The 22,462-nt window shown below is 42.3% G+C and overlaps 2 protein-coding genes across 3 annotated transcripts in view; one reads left to right on the forward strand and one right to left on the reverse strand.

Annotated features, from left to right (window-relative positions):
- The window catches only part of TTC33 (tetratricopeptide repeat domain 33), a 44,372-nt gene extending 37,158 nt beyond the window's left edge, over window positions 1–7,214 (forward strand). For both annotated transcript variants that reach the window (XM_058044215.1, XM_058044213.1), the window contains exon 5: window positions 3,925–7,214. In XM_058044215.1, the coding sequence (XP_057900198.1) occupies window positions 3,925–4,269 (345 nt within the window). In that variant the 3' untranslated portion in view covers window positions 4,270–7,214. The remainder of the gene's footprint in view (window positions 1–3,924) is intronic.
- Window positions 7,215–10,825: 3,611 nt separating this feature from the next.
- Window positions 10,826–21,040, reverse strand: PTGER4 (prostaglandin E receptor 4). The gene is made up of 2 exons (XM_058044011.1): window positions 20,133–21,040; window positions 10,826–12,958 (listed from the first exon to the last, which is right to left on the reverse strand). The coding sequence occupies exons 1-2, from the start codon at window positions 20,964–20,966 to the stop codon at window positions 12,365–12,367; spliced, it is 1,428 nt and encodes a 475-aa protein (XP_057899994.1). The 5' UTR covers window positions 20,967–21,040; the 3' UTR covers window positions 10,826–12,364.
- Between the last annotated feature and the right edge of the window lie 1,422 nt (window positions 21,041–22,462).

Raw genomic sequence — 22,462 nt, forward strand, 5'->3', positions numbered from 1 at the left:
AAATCTATCACCGGAGCAAAAGAAGGTACAGGAGGGGGATAAGGAGGATGCAAACTTCTTCAAAAAGAGAAGAAGGAAGGTGTGGAAGTGAGGATATCTCACACACGTCTACCAGATGGAAACAAAGATTCTTATGCATTTGGAATTTTACCAAATCCCAGTAAGCATAAGTCAAAAATAGTCTTTCACATCTGGAAAATTGCTATATTTCAAGTACTTTCTCCAGAACATGAGAGTTCCAGATACTTTGAATAAAATGGTTTCGGAAATGTAAGAAGTGCAAAATATTGTGTTCACCTCATATTTTAAGACACCAGAATTACTTTTGATGAAATTTTCAGGGAGAATTTCTTTATTGAAAAGCAGAAATAATCTGAACAGAAAGTTATACAGAAAAGTTGAATATGACAGTTTAAAGTAAAAAAAAAAAATTAAAAAAATCTGCCATTCAGATTATACCGTAGAAACTATTAAATTAATTAAACTAGAGTGAAAATACCTGAAAGGATTGGACTTTTTTTCTTGTTTGAAGGAGAGAAATGTCATGAGGAGTCTTTAACTATACTAAAATGTCTTATTTACCTATTTTCTACATTACTGTGATAAATGCTTCTGTAAAAATTAGTTGTTTATGTTCATGGTGAGTAGTACAAAAGTAAGACTCAAATTCCAGTAATAAATTGTCATAGAATCACAGAAAGCTTTTGTTTGGAAGGGACCTGTAAGTCCAACTCCCTGCAATCAGCCAAGATACCTTCAGGTAGATCAGGTTGCTCAGATCCCTGCCCAGCCTGGCCTTAAATGTTTCCAGGGATGAGGCATTAACCATCTCTCTGGGCAACCTCTTCCTAAATACCATCCCAATCCATATCATCAGTAAATCACTGTAAACAGTATCTTCCTTACATCTAGCCTGAATCTTCCCTTTTTCAGTTTAAAGTCATCATCCCCTGTTCTATCACTGCATGTCCTTGTAAAAATCCTTCTCCAGGACTTTTGTGGGTCCTTACAGGTACTGGGAGGCTGCTGTAAGGTGTCACTGAACCCTTCTTTCCCCAGGCTCAGCAGCCCAAATGCTCCCAAAGTGTCCTCACAGGAGTTGTGCTCCAGCCCCCTGATTCTCTTTGTTGCCTCCTCTGGGCTCACTCCAGCAGGTCCCTGTCCCTCCTGTGCTGGGAGCCCAGGGCTGGATGCGGGGCTCCAGGTGGGTCTCAGCAGAGCAGAGCAGAGGGGCAGAATCCCCTCCCTGCCCTGCTGCCCACGGGGCTCTGGGTGCAGCCCAGGACACGTTTGGCTCTCTGGGCTGTGAGAGAGAGCCAAGCATGGCTGGGCCATGTGCAGCTTTTCATTCATCAGCACCCCCAAGGACTATGCTGAGTGCTGTAAAAACACACAAACAAAAAAAAAATCCATATTAAAGATCATTTAACACAGAAAAAGATTACTTACTTCACTGATAGACATCCTTTGAAACAGGTCAGAAAGTGTCTGCCTAGTGTAACATAAAGTTCAGCCACATGCTTTGGTGGCAGAGGCAACCTCTTAAAATTCTGGCTTTTCTGGGGGTTTATATATAGTGACAGTTAGTAAGTCCATGTGTTTTAAAAAAGTGCAATCTGATCAGAATTGCCCTTCACACTTGAAGGGTGTGCAAAGCAGCAGAAGAGACTCTGCTCAAGGGACAAATGGAAGATTTTTTGCTACAGAATACTATTTAGTGGGACAAAATGTAAGATACTTCAAAAGTACAGATTTTTCAAATACGGTAATTCCACAAGGAAGAATGTACTGCAGAAGGTTTTACATTGCACTTCCTTACAGAAGCAAAAGCAGATACATGACTGTACTGATAAAAAATCCTATAGTCCTTATATGCAGGGTCTCTAAAATCACAGCTCCTCTTTAAAATGAGGCTAGAAATATTGATTTTATGTAGTGTCAGTGTGTTTTCCTACAATGCAACAGGAAATTTGAGAAGGAGATTTAAATCTCCATTAGGGGAAGAATTAAAAATACCACTTTTATTTTCTTTTTTCATAATAGAAATTACTTGCTTTGGGCACTATTCCAGTGGCAACATAAAATTTCAAATGGATGACAAGTGTGTATTTTTCAGTTTTACATCGCTGCTTTAAAGTAATCACTCTGATCTTTTGCATCACTTAAAACTTACTTTAATATTTTGTTATTTCTTTGTAAAAATATCAAGCACAAAAACTCTTTTCTAATAGATTTACTAAGATGATCTTTTTATGCCGTATTGTATGAATCATCAAAGCAGCTTTGACGCTTACCAAATGTTATTTATTGTGCATGAACATAACTATATAGACAGGTTTTAATTAGGGGACGTCTTTCATGGAAAGCTTAAAAGCAGATGGTCTTTGTTTATATTTTGTTTTCAACAGAAATACAAAAATAAGCATTTAGTGTTTACTTGTTTTTCATGTGTCCCTTGAAAATTAAAAGCTAGCAAAGTTGAATAAAATGACACTGTTTTACAAGAACTAAACTTCAGTTCTTCTTCTCTTTAAAGTTCAGCATGCTCCTGCACATCAGAGCTGGCTGTGGACCAACAATCAAGCTTTTTTTTTCTCTCTGGAATTGAAAGTGTGCCTCTTACAACAGCAGTAATAATGATAGTATCTTAAATCTGATTTTGTATCTCTTTCTTCTGAGTTCCCATCGTATGGAGTCCATATATTCATCTGTGCCATCACAAGCATGAGCCATTAGTTTCTGTCAGTGCAGAAGAAAAGTTGTGCTTTTCCAAATTATTTGGCATGCTTTAAGTGTTTATAAACTACAACAGAATAAGTAAACTGTGATTTACCATATGTCTTTAAGGTTTTAATATTCAAGTTGCCAGAACTCTTCCCAAATACCATCCCAATCCATATCATCACAGTTTTCCCATCTTACAGGGAGGCTTTTGTACATGTCAGAAAAGAGTTTTGTCAGTAAGGTGACCCATTTTCATAACTGACTGTACAGTCATAAATGTGAAATTCACTCATGCTTTTGTGTACATGTACCTAAGTTTGAGGAGGTAGGTTCAGCCTTGACCACTGTTAAGATAACTAAAAGACAATACAGTTGTAATTCTTGGTGTAGCTTTTTTCTAGTATTGTAGCAACATCTTATTTTTGATGGTCACATTTCTTTGTTTTTAAATTCACAGCCTCTCTGTTGAGGATTTGTATTTGTGAATATTTTCTCAGCTGAATTGAAAGAAGGGAGAAGCCTCACTAAGTGCACTTACTTCTACTAGTATTATGTTGTTTATAAGATTATAATCTATATATTATATATATATTCTATATATTATAGAAATTCTTTCTTAGAGCAGCTCTCGAACTTTGGAGTTCATTTGGCTCCTTCTCTGCATTTATTTATGTGTTTTTATAACCATATGCCTATTACAGAAACTCTTTGCCATGTGGCTAGTATTAGTGTATTGTTAAGTCTGTGAAACAACTGCATTCTAATTTAAAGGCAGCAATACCAGTGATGCTTCAAATTCCAGTCATCCCTTTTCTGTATTTCTTTAAACCATTTCTGTCTGCTTTTGCCTTATGTACATCTGACGATGAGAGAAAAGTGGAATAGGAAACCATCCAAAAAATTGTTTTTCCTTTTACCTTTTTAATAACAGCATTGTTTTTCATATATGAACTCTCTATTTGTGCCCTTGTTGCCAGGTTCCTAGTTTATTTATGCATTTTTGTCATTTCAGACACAATTATTTGGGGGTCAGTCTGCTATTGAACCAAGATAAGGGAGGATTCCTCCAAAAAAGACAGGAGTAAAATGGCTTTTGGCTTTGCTCAAATGATATATGTAATTTTTTTTTGTTGTCAATTTTTATGAAAAAGGAAGGCTTTAAAATGTCGCATCTTTGTTTCTTCCTTTTTCTGCTGATAGGCAATCCGAAGCTTCCAGGTATCCTTACACATCTTTCCAATGAACCCTGAAGTATGGAAAGAAGACCTTTCCTGGGCAAGAAAACTACAGGAGCAGCAGAAGGCCACAAAGACTGAGTCAGTGCAAGCCCTGGCAAAAGAGCTTGTACAAGAGTCAATCCCAGACTATGACTTCGAAAGTGATGAAATTGTGGCAGTCTGTGCTGCCATTGCAGAGAAGGAGAAAGCTCTTTCAGCAGCTAAAACGATGGTGATTGTGTCTGCTTCAGGCACAGTAGAGACTGTTACTGAGCAGGACAATTGTCCTGCAACTCCTGATGAAACCCTTTTCATCAGGGCCCGGTAGGGCAGCCTCATGAGTTGTCATACCCATAATTTTAAGAACTGCTGTTATTTATTGTATTTTGCTTGCTTTGTTTTTGTTCTTTTTTTATTAAATGGTAGGATAGCCTACAAAATTTAAAGAACTGAAGCTATTTTTCTTTCCTTAATTAAAAAAGCAATGACCTGAGTTGTTGTTCCATCTGTACTTGTGAAAAAGAAACCCAAGAGTTGATTCTAAAAATTCTAAATTCTTATGAACAAATGTAATGTTGAAATGCTTAACTGCATTCTAACAGCTGCTTCATCTTTGTGTATTTCATAATTTTACAAGTTAATGTGTACATTTTCCCAGTAATTAGGAAAGTTTTATTTAAACTGTAAAAGTGCTGTGGTTTATCCCTAGCTGGCAACTCAGCCCCACTCAGCTGACTGCCTCCTGGTGGAATGGGGGGGGAGAATTGGAAGGGTAGAAGTGAAAGAACTTGTGGGGTTAGATGGAGACAGCCTAATAGGGAAAGCAAAAGCTGCACGTGCAAGCAAAGCAAAACAAGGGATTCACCCGCCAGTTCCCATGGGCAGGCAGGCATTCAGGTATCCCCAGGAAAGCAAGGCTGCATCACGTGTGACTCGGGAAGACCCTCGGAATGCCCTCCCTTCCCCTACCTCCTTCTTTCCCCAGTTCTGTGTGTTGTGCTGTGAGATTGAATATCCCTATTGTCAGCTGGGGTCAGCTGTTCTGGCTTGTCTCCTCCCAGCTTCTTGTGCACCCCCAGTCTTCTCACTGGTGGGGTGGGACGAGGAGCAGCAAAAGGTCTTGACCCTGTGCAAGCACTGCTCAGCAGTAATAAAAACAACTGTGTGTTACCAATATTTGCTGGCATAAATCAAACCTAGCCCCCTACTTGCAACTCTGAAGAAAATTAACTCTATCCCAGCCAAAACCAGCACAAAAAGAAAAAGGAATGTTTAAAAATTATTTTAATCACTATTAATTAACATTATTTTCTTCCAGTAAAAGTGTGAACTCTTTTCTGTTATTGACAGTCTTTGTTTTCATTAAGATTATTTGTTCTATGAGAAAGTTTCCTATGAAGCAAGGATGGATTATTAGTTTGTAGAAACCTTTATGTTGCTTTCCTCGGTGTGTGGGTTAAACACTTCTGATTAGATGAAAGGAAATGCTTTACCAACCAAAGCCCTGAATGCTTAGTTACAACTAAATGTTTCACCAGAAGAAATAAAAGAAGAAAGTCACTGTTTGTGACTGAAACTGGCCTTTTCTTATCTTGTGTGCTGTGCTACAGACATCACCAAAAGTAGAATGGTGGGAGTAGGAAATATGACTGAATTGTATTGTATTTGGGGCTTTTCTTTCCTAGTGAGGCTAATCTGATAAAAGGAGTCAATTTGCTTTTCCTAATTCTTAGGACCTGCCATTGAAAGTATGCTCTTAGGGGAAAGAATGAGTTTTGCAGGACAGTGCTGCTGGAGTCTTCCTTTTTATCCCTTTTGGATTTTGGATGCAGTGGTGGGTAATGAGGCATACCCTAGGAAATTTTTTTAATGTTGATTTTTTTTCAGGGGAAGGTGGCAATTGGCTCCTCACACAGGAAATTCAAAGAAGTGAAATCAGGCTGTTTCTTTGATGTGCTCTGTGCTGAGACTGTTCTCGTTTCATTGTCTTGGAGATGTCGTAGAGATGATCACATCCTAACAGTATTGGAAAAAATGGTCAGCTGAGGAATTCCTGAAGAATTCAGTTGGGGAACATGTAATTTTTTACTTGATTTTGATAAAATTTTATATGATAATAGATACTTTTGTAGGCAAGTGAAACTTCTGAAATCAGTCATCTGCACTTTTCAAGTCCATTTTCTAATTTCAAAATAACACATTTTAAAAGAAAATTATGTAACGTAAGAAGTATAGTGTTTTTGCAGTGGAAAATGCATTGCAGAAAAATCAAATCATACTTTCTGTTTATCTGGTATCAGAGTATCTTTATTTAAGAGGATACGTACAGTTTTTTTAAAAAGACTTAATTGCCCTGTTGTACTAAGTTTTCATTAAGTTTTACAAGAGTCCCCCAAAATGTTTTTTGTATTTGTGAATTTTTAGATCTGTGCTTGCATGAGCACACATTCACACAAAATCACACCTTTTACTATCTTCTGAGTATTGAAAATAATTAGAACTACACTGGCATAAATATATTAGGAATGTAAAACATCATCATGCTACATTTTTATTTCTTCATTAGCTTCAGAATGATTTTAAATACTTACTGGATAGGCACTTGATCAAGATATGGTTTGATAGTTTAAATTATTGGAGTTGAAGGATTTCTTAATCTTTCTTCTATCAACTTAATACAATCTACAAAGAGTTAGCATGAGAGGGATTTGGACAGATTTCTTCAAAGAAGAGATCTTCTCTGGCTGGAAAAGGAGATGTGTGAGATGCTCTAGGGTACGTTTTGATTTTGAAGGAGCTTGGCTGTATCCACCTCAACTTTTCTTTCTTTGCGCTTTGTACTTGCGTCAGCGTTCTGTCTTTACTCATACAGGAAAGACTGCTGCCCTTCTCTCAGAGGCCTGTGTTATCACAGAATCTGTTTCCACTGAAATGATTCACAAAGTTCCTATTGACTTCAGCACTGCAGGGCCAGACTGCTGGAGGGGTGTACATCTGCACCGTCAGGCTGCGCCGGGCTTAAGGGGTGGTGGTTTCCATCTCATATACTAAATGTATTTTCCTTCTGATTAGCTTGGTTATGAATTCTAGGTATTGTCAGAACTGTAGTGTTTTGTAGAGCAGTTAAGTTCCTGGGGCACTCTTTTCAAACTGGGGAAAAGTTCAAATATTGATGATTTCAGCACTGGTTTTGTACAGCATGCCATGTTTTGCATGTATGCAATTTTCTGGATCGGTTTGCGGTTTGAATAAAATCCTGGCTTCTGCTGCTTAGTGATGCCTGTTTGTTCTTTGGGTTATAACAAAAATAAGTGTTATTTCCCATTCTTGAATGTTCCTCATTTAATAATTGGCTTTTGTCTCTGGTGAACATGTTAATTTGTTTTAGTAAAAAAGAAAAGAAGACATCTTGGGGAAAAATATTTAACAAAAAATGATGCTCAGGGCTTTTAAACCCTTCAGGGATATCCACATGAGATGGAGCAAAAGGAGATGTTATCCAAAACAGGATATTAGTGAAATACAGTCCTTCTTTGACATTATATTATATTAAAAAAAATTATTGTCTGTCATAATTAGTGGCAGTGACTGCAGCAGCTTTCATGTGTTTGCCTTCCATATGAATCACATACTAAAATGCTCAACTGTTGCTTTCAAGAAGAAAGCTCAAGAACAACACTGGGTTAGATGGATTCATTTTGTTTGATTTTAAAAACTACAGTAAAAATTCAGATATAATTTTCCCTTTGAGTCCCTTTCTTCTATACAGTGGAAAGAAATACACAGCCTCACAGGGCCACTCATTTTCCTTGTGTTAGATAAGGATCAGAATGAGTTGAATCAGCCTCCCAAGGTGCCTAATTATTTCCCTTGACTACAGAGGAAGCTCAAGGTGACTGACTGGCATAACCTAAAATGCTGAAACCAGGCATGTGACTTCCACTCTCTTAGACAGAGATAAATACCTTTAAAAAACTTAAATGTACTGAGAGAGAAAGAAATCCTTTCTGACAATACTAGAGGGTAAAAAAGGAATAAGGATCAAGTAACACAACAGTGACTCCTACTTGACAATACCGTAAGATAGTGGGTTTTAAAAGTAGTCATGGAGAGGGATAAAAACCAAATCGAGCAGTTTACTCTGGGTTTAGAGATCAAGATCAGAGAGCACTGGAAACTTGCTTGCACACACAAGGTAAGTTCCCTCTCAATCCTAAAACCAAGGGAAAGGAGGCAAAATACTAACATTGAGATGCTATCTTTAATTTTTTGAGTTCACAGAATAGCTATAAAACTATGACTGTAGTTAGGACTGGGGCACAGGAAAGCAGAAGCATGGGGGCTTGGTTTGTTTGCAGACTGCCGAGCTATGTGTTTACTGTCAGTCGCTGTCATGTTAACATGGTGTTCCCAGATGTGCTGGAGTCCCTGGGCTCTCCTATCTCCAGAAGGGCTGGTTCTGGAGCAGGAGGGGCTGATGGGCATGGGTGACTGCTTTCAGGGCTGATTGCCTAAGAGCCGCAAGGCTAGGAGCTGTAGGGGTTGTAAAGGATAAATAATCAAAAGGAATGATTAGATGTGGGGATTGAGCTGCCTTTGGTTTCATAAAGCAGGAGATTCACTGAGTTTCTAGGTCTGTAAAGCTGGCAGGCCTAGAGGAGGGCCTGGAGTGCAAAGGCCTGGTGGTATTTGGTAGCTCTAATATTAAATCTGCCTTAAGTGGACCAGGTTTGCTGTTGTGTCTGGCAGCAAAAATAAAACCTCAAAAGCTTTCTGACTTAGGATGTTGGCTGTGCCATTTGAAGACAGCAGATTACAATGATCCTGTTAGTGCATTGGCATTGGGCCTGTAGCGCCAGTTCGGGTCAGGCAGCCCGGGTGTTCCCGACAGCAGGAATGTGTGAGCCTGATTTAAAACAGCCCAAGCCCTTTGACAGTACATCCTACACCCTTAACTGTTCATAAGGATAACTTACCATGGATCAGAGATTCAAACTTAGCACAGATCTTCACAGAAACCACTGTCTGGTACAGATACTGGCTCTCATCTTGCCTGTGGTGGGTGGATCCTACAAGCCCTGCTACAGGACAGGGGCTTAAATTGAGCTTGGGCTGGGGTTTGGGGTGTGGTTGCAGGGCTGGAGATCTAGCAGTGTCCCTGTGAAGGGTTAAGGGTTTGGGGTGTGGTTGCAGGGCTGGAGATCTAGCAGTGTCCCTGTGAAGGGTTAAGGGTTTGGGGTGTGGTTGCAGGGCTGGAGGTCTAGCAGTGTCCCTGTGAAGGGTTCAGCAAAGCGGAGATCTGGGATATGTGGGCAGGACACTGCTGGAAGTGAGGGAGGGGCACTGCCAGTCACAGGACTAGCAGGGTGGACAGAGTTTGAGAGATACAAGTTTGCTATGACAAGTTGTTGAATCAGCACATTTTCTGTGAACACAGAGGACTGGGGAATGTGGATGGAGTTCTGATCCACAGAAATGCTGTTCTGAGGGGATATGGACCTCTGGGGTTTGGGAACATAAGGGAAATATTGATGTGTGAGAAAGGAAACACTTTTGTATATATGGAAACTACTCCTAATACCTAGCAAGAAAATAACCTTTTAAGTCTCCATGTGGCAAATTAGACTCTTCAAACTTGTAGCCTTATTTTAGACTTCTTAAGCTCAGGGAGGCTGAGGAATGTATCCAGTAATGCGTCTGTGGTCAGCACTGGAGGAAGGTGCTAAACCTGAGTGGGACCGTAGGGCAGGTGAATGAGATGTCACTACTGTCACCCTATAAAAAGGCACACTTGCCCAGTTCTCCTGCACAACTGCTCCTGAACACTCATCTGTGTTGGCAACTAGGCAACAGAGGTGCTCTGATTTTGCTTTTGTGCACTGCCACAGGGCTGTGGCAGGCAATTCCAGTGCTGCTCAGAAGACTTAGTGGAGCTGTTTGGGAATCATGGAGCTAATTTCTGAGGGAGTTCATGTTGACAATGAGTCTTGTCCACTACTGATACACTGTGAACCCTGGGGGCAGGGGGACCTCAGGCCTCTCCCATTTGCTAAGGGAAGCTACTTAAGATGGTCTATTCTTGCTTAAAATTCTTTCACACCACATGTAGTTCTCATCAGTAATGATGACAGGGAGTAATAAAGGCATATTAATGAAATAATTTTAAAATAGCGAGGCCTTGCTTATTTAAATACTTACACACTGTAGATATTCAACTCTGTCACTGCATAAAGTACCAATAATATTGGTGTGCTGCCGTGGGCCAGCTGCAAGGGTGTGGCAGCATATCGGTAAATGTGGTGTTACCTGCCAGTGGCAGTCCCACCTTCCTGCTCTGCCAGGTGCTATTTCCTGCTTTAGGAAGTATGGGGAGTCTGTGCTATTTGTTGGTCACTAGTGAGCAACAGACCACAGTGAGGCGGTTTAATTGCAAGGAATTCAGGCAGATCTTTTATCTGTAGATCTGTATCAAATCTGTAGCTGCAGTAGGAGCTTGGGCAATATTGTTCTCCAGCTTAACTGGTGTAAAGTGGCTGCTGCTGCTTCTGCTGCAAATATTTGTGTAGAAGTTTAACTTCAGTTTCTATATGTATGAAGCCAAACAAGCTCAACTCCTCCCCTGTCAAAGGAAAATGTCTTTGTTCAAAAAAAGATTTTTTGTGGCTCTATGTCAGTGCTCTTGGGGATAGTTTTGAAGACAGCTGCTTCTTGCTGATGGTGATCATGCTGTGGTGTTTTGGAAACTTGCAGGACAAAGTATGTTTTGGCAGTAGCTGAGTGCAAAGCATTCCAAGATGGGAGGCTTGTTAAGGCAAGGAGTTGGCACTGAATGGTACTCATGTAGACATCTGAGATCAAGCAGAACATTTCCATTTAATTGTGATCCCCAAAGTTGCTTTGGTCGGTACAACTACTTAAACATATCAACTTAAGGCTCAAGATTTTCAATACAATATAGCATTCACATCTAAAACACTTTAAGCAACATAACATGCTTTGTATTTGACAAAACATCCCCCAAATATCTGTACAGAATTATTTTGATACACAGTATTTCTGGAACAAGATCTAACCCTTACAACATAAAACACAAAACTCCTTTTTGTCAGTGGTTAACAGCTGGTTTTGGTGATGTGTTTGTCATCAAAACTCTAGCAACAAATCCTTTTCAAGGTGTTTAAGACTGCGATATAGGTCTATATAATCTATATTTTAAATGAAGATTCTGCTTCCATGGTTTCATACACTTATTTGATGGAGTATCAGATTACACAGTCATAAAATTCTATTTACTATTTAAAGTAAAATGATAAATGTTATGAAAAAATACCTTTATTACATCAGTGATGCTTTAACTAAAGTGAATATTAAGACTATTAACCAGGAGTTGAAAGTTTCAGGCCCTGATATTGAAAGCACTTCTATATATCCTTAACTTTACATGTAAGGAGTATCCCTGGCAGCAGAGGGACCACTCTGATGGGCAATGTTAAGTGTGTGCCTAAGGTGTGCAGACTGTGGGCCAAAGTACTCAGACAGGCGCGTGTGTGTTACACAGAAAAACATTCTCAGAGCATAAATAAAATCGGATTTTTTTTTTAGTATATACATATACTGAAAACTAATATTCTTAACTGGAAGGATGTGTTTTCTTTTTCTCTCTTAGAAAGGCATATATTCCCATTTCACTCAGAAAGTGCTTATGTATTCTCAGCTCAAGAATTATCTCATCAGCTGTGAATCTAGCATGAACAACAAATCTAAGCTAAGAATGCCTTATCAGCAGGAAATACTGAGGGAAGAGAAGGCTGGCAATCATTTCTATATACCTTGTATTCATAACAAACCTTCTCATAGAGAAGAATACACTTTTAAATATTTTCAATCCTGATATATATACAATGATAAAAATTCACATTTTCATGCTTTAGTGAGACACTTTAAAATCCTACTGCAGGCAGCTCTCAAAGTAGCTGTGTCCAGTAACTAGCAGCTGCCTCAGATTCAGCTCTAGTACCAGAAGCTCAAACTCTTGATAGCTGAGCAGCCACGGGAAAGGAGCAATAACAATTCTACCAGACTTGGAAAGGGAAAGAAAAAAAGAAAAAAAAGCAAGTGATGGGGTCTTTCTATTTCCACAGGCACAGTAGCTCCCCTGTGTCCTACAAGACAAGGCAGTTCATGTTTCCAGTCCCATCAGACCTGCTTTGTACCATTTCCGATGCAGGGCCCAAGTGCAATGTCTGTTCCACACAGTCCTCAGTAGTCTAAAGGAAGCATACCCATCACACAGCAAGACAAAAATAGCCCTTTGAGGCACAGCTGAACCCCTCCTCCCACGAATAGGCAGAACACCTATCTATTGCACCAGTTTTTCCAATGTACCAGGAAGTATCCCCAGGGTTGATGCCTGTCACGGCTATCTATATGCACTTTTCTGACAAATTCAATGTCTCTGTGGGGAAGGTGACCTGCAGAGGGCCACTCTTGGGCGCAGAGCTGGCCCCGCCACCAGAGCTGGCTTCGCTCACCAGGCAGACACTCTCGGAGTCGTGTCCCTGTGAGGAGTCCGAGGTGTCGGAGCTGCGCAGTGTCCGTACGGATGTGGTGTCGGACTGCGCCGAGCTGGTGCTGGGGCCCGGCAGCAGCGCGCGGCCCCCGGCGCCGCTCTCGCTCAGCTCCGGGGGGTACAGCAGCGTCTGCGAGGTGCTGCTGATCTCCCTCAGCTCGCGGGAGATGAACGAGGGCGACTGGCTGGACACGGCCGACGAGGTCCTGCGCCCGTCCACGCAGTTGAAGTTGCCCCCCGAGTGCTGCCTCCGAGCCCCCCCGATGCGGCAGAAGAGGCATTTGATCTTCTCGATGGCTTTGCTGAGCACAGTCTTGCGGAGGAGGATGTAGATCCACGGGTCCAAAATGGGGTTCACTGAGGCAATGCGGATAGCCTGCAGGTCAGGGTTTTGCCTGACATCTTCCACCGATTGCGGCCGGTACAGCTGGTTCACGAAGACACGGACCTACCCGAGGAGAAGGGGGGAAAGGAAGACAAAATTATATAATTGCGTCAGGATAGAAAAGCTTACACTTCAAAGCAGAGATCTAGATTTGCAGGTGTAACCTACAACAGAAGAGCAGGCTGGCAAAGTTAGGCACCTCAGATTGGCAACCATGAATTCATCTATGGAAATAGCAAAATAAAACCAGATGAAAATTGTAACATGGTTGTTACATGTAGAAAAAGACTGGCTTTTTTTCTCTCCTTCACCTCATATTTAATCCTTGAACCTCCAAATTTTGGCTGGCATCTTTAAAATATCCCAGGAACAAAGACATAGACCTGCTTCCTTGGTATACCTCAAATCTCATGCAACCTGCAAAGAGGTAAGTGACTGGGGAGACCTGACCAGTTCCTCTAACAATAATAATTTAGAAATGAACTGAAACACACATGATAATCCAAGTACACCAGACTCTGTAGGCAAGTCCTGAGTTGTCGATTCCCAAGTTTAGAAATGTATTTTCCTGGCACCTGTCCTTACTGGAACTGTTTATATAACCACAAGTGTTTGCTTGCTGCAGCATGGTTTAGAAAAATAGAAATGTAAAAAAGGAAAAGGAGGAAAAAAACCCCAAAATGACAACTCACCCAGCTAGGAGATTTTTAACTGGCCAAGATAATGAGATTATTTCAGCACTGGACTAGAGTACACTTTTCTCCTGTACAGCCAGCATTTTGGTTTTACTTACAAAAATACTGATGAAATGGTCAAGAGTTTAAGTTGAAGTTGATGTGTGAAGTGACTATTTAATTAGCAATTCTAGTTTATCATGCACAAATTTTAAAACTGAAGGGCCCTGTTTTCTACATAGAAATGTATTCTTCAGCTTACTCTGTTAGTTTTTCTTCAGCTGTCTCTCTCCTTGTTAAGCAGCCACTTTTAAAAATGCTGCTGTAAGGTACAGTCCACAATGGCATCACAGGAATTTGTTGTGTTGACTAGTCTCAAATAGCTGTTCTCCATTTTAGCAAGACCTAAGCAGTGTCCAGTTAGAGAAAGGCTTAGGAAAGCCACTGAAAAGTTAATAATGGAAGATTCTCTTTTCTTCAGGCTCCTTCAGGTTAGTCAAAATAGATCCCTTAATTATATATTTATCTGATACAGTAAAAAATCTAGTAGCAAAATTACGAGGTTTTTAGAATCTTATCCTTGGCTCCTGAAATGAATCAAGGCCTGCCTAGTGATGAGGTTACACTCATGGAGGCAAGCAAGAATTTCAATAAATGAGCCAAATTAGCTCAGCTCTCACAAGTCCTCCATGTGAAGCCATCCAAGTCTGATGGAAAATTTCTCAATTCTTGAGAAATTTTCTTGCAGGAGGGCAATGCGGTGGCATTCAGCCTTGTCAGTATTCAGAGATGGGATAGTCTCCAAAGCTATCAATGGTATGCTTAGAATAACACAGAGTCCCTCTGTGGAAGCCCTGCACCTACAGTCTCTCTCAAACAGACTGTCAAACTGATGATTGAGTATATTTCCTTTCTCAGTATTTTCCCTAGGTTTATGGGTAACCTACTGAACTCAAGATATGGGAAAATATTGAATTTATAAAGCAATATAGTGATGCCAGTTTTATCCACAGTTACTTTTATAATGATTTATCACGCTGCAGATGTCTTTCTGACTACTAATTTCTTTTTCTTATTGATCTGTTAGGCCAAACATGCCCTTCAGGTGCTTCAAAGGGTATTCCTATGCATGATTAACCTATTTTTATGGCTTTTGAAAAAAAATTTGTTAAAAAACTCTCCTCCATCTTTTAATATTTGACTTTGTTTTAAACTATTTCAGACAATATAAATTATATTCAGAAAAAAATTTTACTTTTAATTATTAATTTTAATTATAATTTTATTTATAAGATTTTAATTATATTATGTTATTTAAGACTTTGACTGTTTGTTCCGTAAGCAGCTTTCCCTATTTATGCTGTGAAAAAGGATTACTAAATAAATTACTGACAAATAAGTTGTTGCTCCCAGGCAACAGCGCTAGATGGCGCGGCTGCCCCGCGGCGGGTGTGGGTCTTCGTATTACATTTGTGTACATGTATAAAATGTGAATATAAGTATGAGGTGCGTGTGTACACATGTTTAATATGTATGTGTTTATGTGTGTAAAGTGTAGGCACGCATAATGTGTATGTGTGTATGTGCAATATGTATGTGTGTATGTGTATAAAGTGTACATATGTATAATGTACGTGTCCATAGGTACAATATGTGTGTATATATATATAATGTGCAGAGATGTATAACGTATACGTGAGTATATGCCTAATGTGTATAGCAAATCCACTCACACCACACAAAAACCAGAAGGCACACTTTGAAGACAGCTGAAGAAATACAAAGTTCAATTCAACCTGGAGACCTAGCTTACATTTTTTTTTCTTAAACTCAGAGCTATAGTTACACATCAGTGATTTAATAGTCGGATTGTTCTTTTGATAAGCAGCACGTGAAATTGAGGTGCCTATTCCACCTCTTTCTGCTACCTGGCAGACTTTATGGAAAGACGAAAATGTCTCCCAATGTTCACCCTCTGGCTGAAAAGGATTGTTGCTAATGGTACAGGACACCTTTTTTATGCTATTTCTGCTAGTTGTATTTCCTTTTGACAGCTAAGCAGCATGTGGAGGTTAACGATTCACAGAGTGGACCTACAGTGAAAACTCTGATTGTACAAAACTGTTTCTACTTCCCAGAAGAGTTCCATAGAAAATGGATTCCCCAGAATGTCATATGCATTTATCAGTTAAGACCTATTGTTGCCTTACATTAGTCACAATAGAGTAAAAATTTATCTGTGTAGGAACGTCTCATCCTTCTTTACTTACTGGTGAAACAACATTTAGTAAAGGATCACTTAAAATTACAGCAAGAGATGTACCCTCTTTTGGCTACAAGTCCTCTGCTGCAGGAGGCAGCACAATAAAAGATATTGCCTGTCATCTTCTAAGCAAGTGCCAAGTAAGTGGAATGCGATGCTAAATAAATTATCTAATCTGATGCTTGGATTTGTGCAATTTGAAATCCTAATTAAAAAAGGAAGCAAACTAGAACAATTCAGATCTCTAAAAAACAGGGTTTGTATATTAAGTTTGCAGCTGTAGAATTCAGACAATATATCTTAAGAGTAATAGCAGTTTATTTGCAATTAAGAACTACACAGCTCGAAGGTATCTCAAGTTTATGCTCCAGACAGGCACTTGTAGGATCAGAGTCCTTGTGCTGTTTGTACTTTTCCTTTTTACTAACTACAGATGCAAGTCATGATTCCTAATCCTATGAAGCATTATAAAGTAACTTTTATAGTTACAGTCACACTTGTAATTGTTTCCACAGCTTCCACCTGCCCTCAAAATCTCCCCACATGCTGATATGATAAATTAAAAAAACATGATAGTAAGCAGGAACAAGTTTTGCAGCTCCACAAGCCAATAACCTTTGCCCTTCAAGATCTTACTGTCTGCTTGGTGACTACTCTGCTGCCAAAAAATCACGCCTGACACCTTGCAGTTGGTCATGGACAGTCCCTGATACTCAAAAGTTGAAACCAGCCAAGCCAAGCCAATTAGATCAATTAAACATCAAGTTAGAAAATCCTAATAATTTAATGCAATCAACAAGATGTACACCCTGAAATATTATGTTTTATTCTTCATATCACCATAACTCAACAACAATGTTCAGTGGTCAGAATGAGAAGAAGATCACACACTTAAAAATTTTAAGAGTATTTGACAGACTGCTGGAATGAATTCCAGACTTTGAGTAGTGTGTGCCTATTTACTCTTGAAACAGCCTGGTGTTTTCAGAAAGGCCAGATAAAACTTTCTGTTCTCTTCTTGACAAAATACCTCATAATATAGCTTATTCCCTACATTTTACACGATGTAATTCTAACTTCTAAAAAGCTCAAAATATTTTAAGAGATGACATAAGCCGTGTGGAGTCAAGACACGAGTCAGCACATAAGTTACGTGCTTTTCTTACTTGATTTTTAAACTATTGTCAGATTCATGTCTTTCACATCCCCTTCTGCACACTGAGAACACACCAGTTTATATGAAGTTTCCCTCACAAATCTATTTTTCATTCATCTTTTTTTCCTTGATATATTTATTCAGCCTTCTCTCAAGTTCATTCAGCATTTTGCATAGCCCCCTATAATTTTGTTACAGCACTTGTTACTTTAAACTTTTGCAGTTTTTATGAATAATCACTAAAACTCTAAATTACCCTACATGGAAATCATATGCTGAAGCATCTCATTATTAAAATCTGCTGTTATCTCTGACTCAGTTATTTCAGGGCTGTTTAATACTTCAGGTCTTGAAATTTTTTTCTATCAAACCATAACAAGTGACTCCTGTTGGATTGACCCTATCTTACTATCTTAGAGAGTGTTTGTTCTAAAATGTTAAAAGTTTATGTGTCTCTTTCAGAAGTTGCTTTTCTTTGACTTACTTGATGGTTTATTGAGCTGAAATCATCAGTGCAAAGTCAGCTCATCAAAAGAAAAACTTAAGTCACAAAGCACCCTCTGAGCCTGCTTTGTGTATCTGAATCATGCTGGCATCACTTTTATCGTTCTTGATGACTGCCAGGCTGACCTGAGGACTCCTTAAAACTCCTCCGAGTCATGAAAATGTAAGTCCATTAGTACGTATTAGTCTATTAGTCTATATTAGTAATCTACCTACCTCGCCTAGTGGCTCTTTCTAGGGATTTATACTATAAAGGTGTCACTTTTCTGAGTTTCCCCATTCTTAACCTCAGTGTCCGTGCATCCAGAGGGCTTAACACAGCAGCATACCTGGCAGTTTACCATGGCACAAAGCAGCACAAGTGGCTGTGGCTTATTCCCACAGAGGGAGACAAAAGACTTAAAAAAGCTACTTAACAATGAGGAAATTTAACCACACTGGACACTGTGATGATGTGTATATATGTGGTTATTTGGGTTTGTTTTTTTTTAGAAAAAGCTTCCTTTTATTTTTAGTCATTCATCTAAATGAAACGAGTTTCTTACGTCATTTTAGATAGAGAAAATACATACTGCTTTACCAGGTAAAAGCTAACTTATGTGAACATTCCCAAGGTAACACTGCCTCTGTATGAAGTGAAATCAAGGTCTGGGAGAGCTATACAACTTTATCACCTGCACCTTCACATACTTCTGCTATATGCAAGTTTTTCACTAGCTACTGTTTAAATAATAAACCTTTTGCCCTACCCAGGTTCATTAATTTTAACTCTCAACAATCCAGTTCACTCTCTGGTAAACACTCCCTCTTGATTCCTGCCCCCTGCCTCCTTTTTTTTTCTAAAGTATTACTTAAAAGACCGCCTAGGTGCAAATGAATATAAACTATTTCATTTTGCATTTCACATTCAGACTTCTACGCACTTCTTTTGCGGCTTTGCTACAGGATAAGGCTTAGCTTGTTTTCTGAAGCTGCTTAAGTATGACAATGTATTTAATTCAGAGAACTCAATCTCTGTATTTACCAAGCACCTCTTTTAAAAACGCAATATTGTTCTCTTGTGAAGTAGCTGCTTTGATGCTAGATTAATCAAATTAAGTACTGTTTCTCTGCAGTACTGTCGAGGTTTTGGCCACCTGATACATCCTGGTGCCGCGAGTCAGCTCAGCCCCGCCGTTCTGGAGCTGGGCTGTAGAGCAGCCTGGCACAGTTCCTCTGCCTCAGGCATGTGCTTCTCCCGGGGACACCCTGTGTGCAGCTCAGGCAGCACCTCTCAACCTCCTCTGGATGTCAGGCAAGGAACACACGGCACCACGCTCGGTCACACACAAGTGACAACGCCAAAGGAGAGAAGATGGCCTCTGGCAACGGCCGGGACCCTGGTGCTGCAGCACAGCACACTGCACGGGCTCCTGCTTGTCAGCACTGGGGCAGCTCCGACCAACCCTGGTCATTACTGCTCCTCTGAGCAGGGGGACAGACTCGCTGACACCGAGTCCTGCCCACATGCCCTTCTCCAAACTTCCTCACAGTGATATTCACTGTTTTGCATCTCCAGCTGGCCAGCTCTATTTGACATAAATGGCACCCCCTCTCTATGACAGAGGAATCACCCTACTGACAAGAAACCTCCTTTAAAAAGTCCTTCTAAAAACACCTTCTGTCTGACAGCCACTGCTTTAGTCCCTACACTGTGTTTTGTAAGATGGCAAATAAGGCAAGCCAACTATTTGTTTAATGTCTCTGAGCCAGAGTAGGACAGGATTTTTTAGAAGCTTTATGATGGCTATTTGCAAGTAAGAACTCTGCCTTTAGCTGGTGGATTTGAGTTTTTTGTCTTTCCTGAAGATAAGGTGGAAGAATAGAAAAAAGTGGATCCTGTGTGTTTAATTTAATAACACTAATTGTATCAGCCTTTTCAGAAAATGAGCACACAGTTAGTTGTAATGTCGTCTGACATTTCAGCGTGATCTCAAGGCTTATGGGGGCCAGATTCCTCCAACACTCATTTCAGTGAGCAACACACCGACAGGTGGTTCCACTGAGTTCACTCCTCCCACTGTGCGGGGAACTCCTGAAAGGATGCCTGTGGGATCTACCCCAGAGATGGGGCAGGAATCCCCGAGGAGTGGAAGTTTAGCTTAGGTTTTGGTTGTGAAAAGCTCTGTATGTTGCTAGTGCCAAGCGAACACAACTCTGTCCTCCTTCTGCACATCAGGGACTCTTGCACCCTAGAGCAACAGCATGCACATTTTAAAAACACACTGAACAGTCAGGCCAGCCCCAAGCTTCACTTACCACAAATTAATTTTGCAGGTGAACTTTAAAGTGTCATTAGCACTCAGGATTTTACTATGTGGATTCCAGTTAAACAGTGAAATGATTATTGAGATAAAGGACTCCAGGTCTTGGGATAAGCAGGTTTCTTTTTGTGTAAATGTAAATCTACTCAACTTTCTCATACCACGCATGTATGCTAGCAGCCATTGAGTTATTGTAACAATTTGTGACACCAACTGCAGGTGCCACAAATAAGCACCTAATCCAACAGGAATCTGTTTGACAAACACAGACTAGGACAAGAAAATATTCTGAAGTAAGGATGATGGAACAGAAGAAGGGTTGCATGATGTTACTCACCACCAGAGGAATGGAGCAGATGACCACGACCAGGGAAGTGGCAATGAGCAGAATAACCATCTGGATTTCTGCTCCAGCCATCCGACGGAAGCTCCGGCGCCTGCGAAAGTCAGATAAACGGCTGGAGGTGGTGTCTGTCCCCAAGGACGTGCGTCGCATGAACTGGCGGTGCATGCGAATGAGGGCCACGCACACCAGGATGTTGCAGATCACAGTCACCAGGATCAGGAAGGAGCTGAAGCCCGCGTACATGTAGGAATATGCTGCATGGGTGGACACGTTTGTTCGCCAGTCTATGAAACACCAAGTGCAAGGGTACTGCAAAGTAGATCTGCCGAGCCCCATGCTGGGCAGGGCGCAGAACAGCACGTTGGAAGCGTAGATGGCAAAGAGTGTGAGCCCTGCCAGCTTCTTGTCTACGTAATGGTTGTAGAAATAGGCATGGTTGATGGCCAGGTACCTCTCTATAGACATGGCACAGATAATGCTGAGGCCAGAGAGACCAAAGAAGAGGAGGATGAAGGAGCTGTACTCACACAGTGCCTCTCCTCCTGGCCATCGGTTCTGCAGGTAAGTGGCAATTGTGACCGGACTCACCAGGCAGGTCCCCAAGAGATCTGTGACCGCCAGTCCGCAGACCAGCGTGTAGAAAGTGGTCTCCTTCTGCTCCTTCCTGGACTTGCAGAGCACCACGATGGCTATGAGGTTGCCCACCACGCCGAAGATGAACATGACAGTGGGGATAGTGGGGGGCTTCCCGCCTTCGGCCCCGCTGGCGGTCCCGTTGGCGGAGCCGTTCGTAGGTGACATGGTGGTGGTGGGGTCGAATGACATGATGCCCACGCGGCAGCTGGCGAGCTGAGAGACGGCAAGATCGGGTCCGAAAAGGAGAAGCCGAGAAAGGCACGGGAGAGGGTTGTATAGTGGGAAAGCAAAAATTCAAATGCGCGAGAAGTTATTAAAGAAAAAAAAAAAAAAAAAAAAAGAAAAAGTGGTTTGTTTCAGGTAAAGAAAGAAAGAAAAAAAAAAAGGTCCTAAAATGAGTCCGAACCGGGGTGCCGTCCGTCAACCACCGACCGCAGCCGAGGGAGCCGGGGCTGCCTCTTCCTGCCGCAGCGCTCCGCGCCCAGCCCGGAGGGGGATCGGGGCGGCCCGAGCCGAGCCGAGCGGAGCCGCCTCACCGCCTCTCGCTCGCACCGACGCCGGGGAGGGCTCAGCGCGGCGCTGGGGCGGCGGCTCCAGGTGCCCTCGGGGCGGCGAGAGAAGGTGCCGGAGCTCGGTGAGCGCGGCTCATCCCCCGGTGCGCCGGCGGTGCGGTGCGGTGCGGTGCGGTGCGCTGCGCGGAGCGGTGCGGGCCGTGCGGGGCGCGGGCACCGTCTCAGCCCCCGCGGCGCTCCCGCCGAGTTTCGCCGCGGAGGGCGGGGGCGGCCCGGGCCGCTCCGCCGCCGCTCCCCGCCCTCTCGCCCCATTGGCCGCGCCGCGCCGGGCAGGGCAGGGCAGGGCAGGGCAGGGCAGGTTGCGCGGGGCGGGCGGGGGCCGGGCCGGGCCGGGCCGGGCCGGGGGCGGCGGGGGCACCTGTGCGAGCGGGCTGCCCGTGTGCCCCGCGGTGCCGGCGCGGGCTGCTCCGCCCAAAGGGCCGCTCCCCGACGGCGTTTGCCGCCGAGCGGGGCTGCCGCTTGCCCGGCCCGCCGCGCTCCAGCGAAGGAGCCGGGGGGGGGTCCCGCTGTCCGTGTGCCGGCCCCAGCCCGTGTCACCCCGGGCTGCCCGGCCGCGCAGCACAGACAGGGGCGCGGTGCGACAGTGCGGGCGGCAGCCGATGCTCCGGCATCGGGGCGGCGTGTCTCGCTGCCAAGGGGAAGATCTGCTATGCTGCCTGTTCCTGGCCTCTGTTAGTGTGGGTCCCAGCACAGGAAGTGTACGTTCAAGGCATGCATTTGTGTGTCTGTACCGAGAATTTGTTCGGTCTTGACTGTGAGACGATCGTGTGTGCATTGGAAATAGGGTTACACTTGCTGGCTGAGCCTTACGATTATAGCCAGTCTTATCTGGGCTGATGGAAGGGCAGCAGTCACGTTATGCAGTGCCTTTGTGCAGCTTTCACCCGAGCGGCGATGGTGGTGGTGTAGTCCCTAGTCCAGAAATGTCCATACAAGACCTACAACCACAAGTATGGCCATGGGAGTTACTGTGCTAGTGACCTGTGCTCTCACTTCTGGCTCAGGGATGAAGCTTCCCATTGTCATGCTGAATTTCACACCTGCTGGTCTATTGCCCTTGTACACTTGGTGACATTAGTTGCTACAAAGAGCACAAAACCTCTGTCCCAAAAC

The sequence above is a fragment of the Melospiza georgiana genome, chromosome Z (assembly GCF_028018845.1).
Source record: "Melospiza georgiana isolate bMelGeo1 chromosome Z, bMelGeo1.pri, whole genome shotgun sequence".
NCBI lineage: Eukaryota > Metazoa > Chordata > Aves > Passeriformes > Passerellidae > Melospiza > Melospiza georgiana.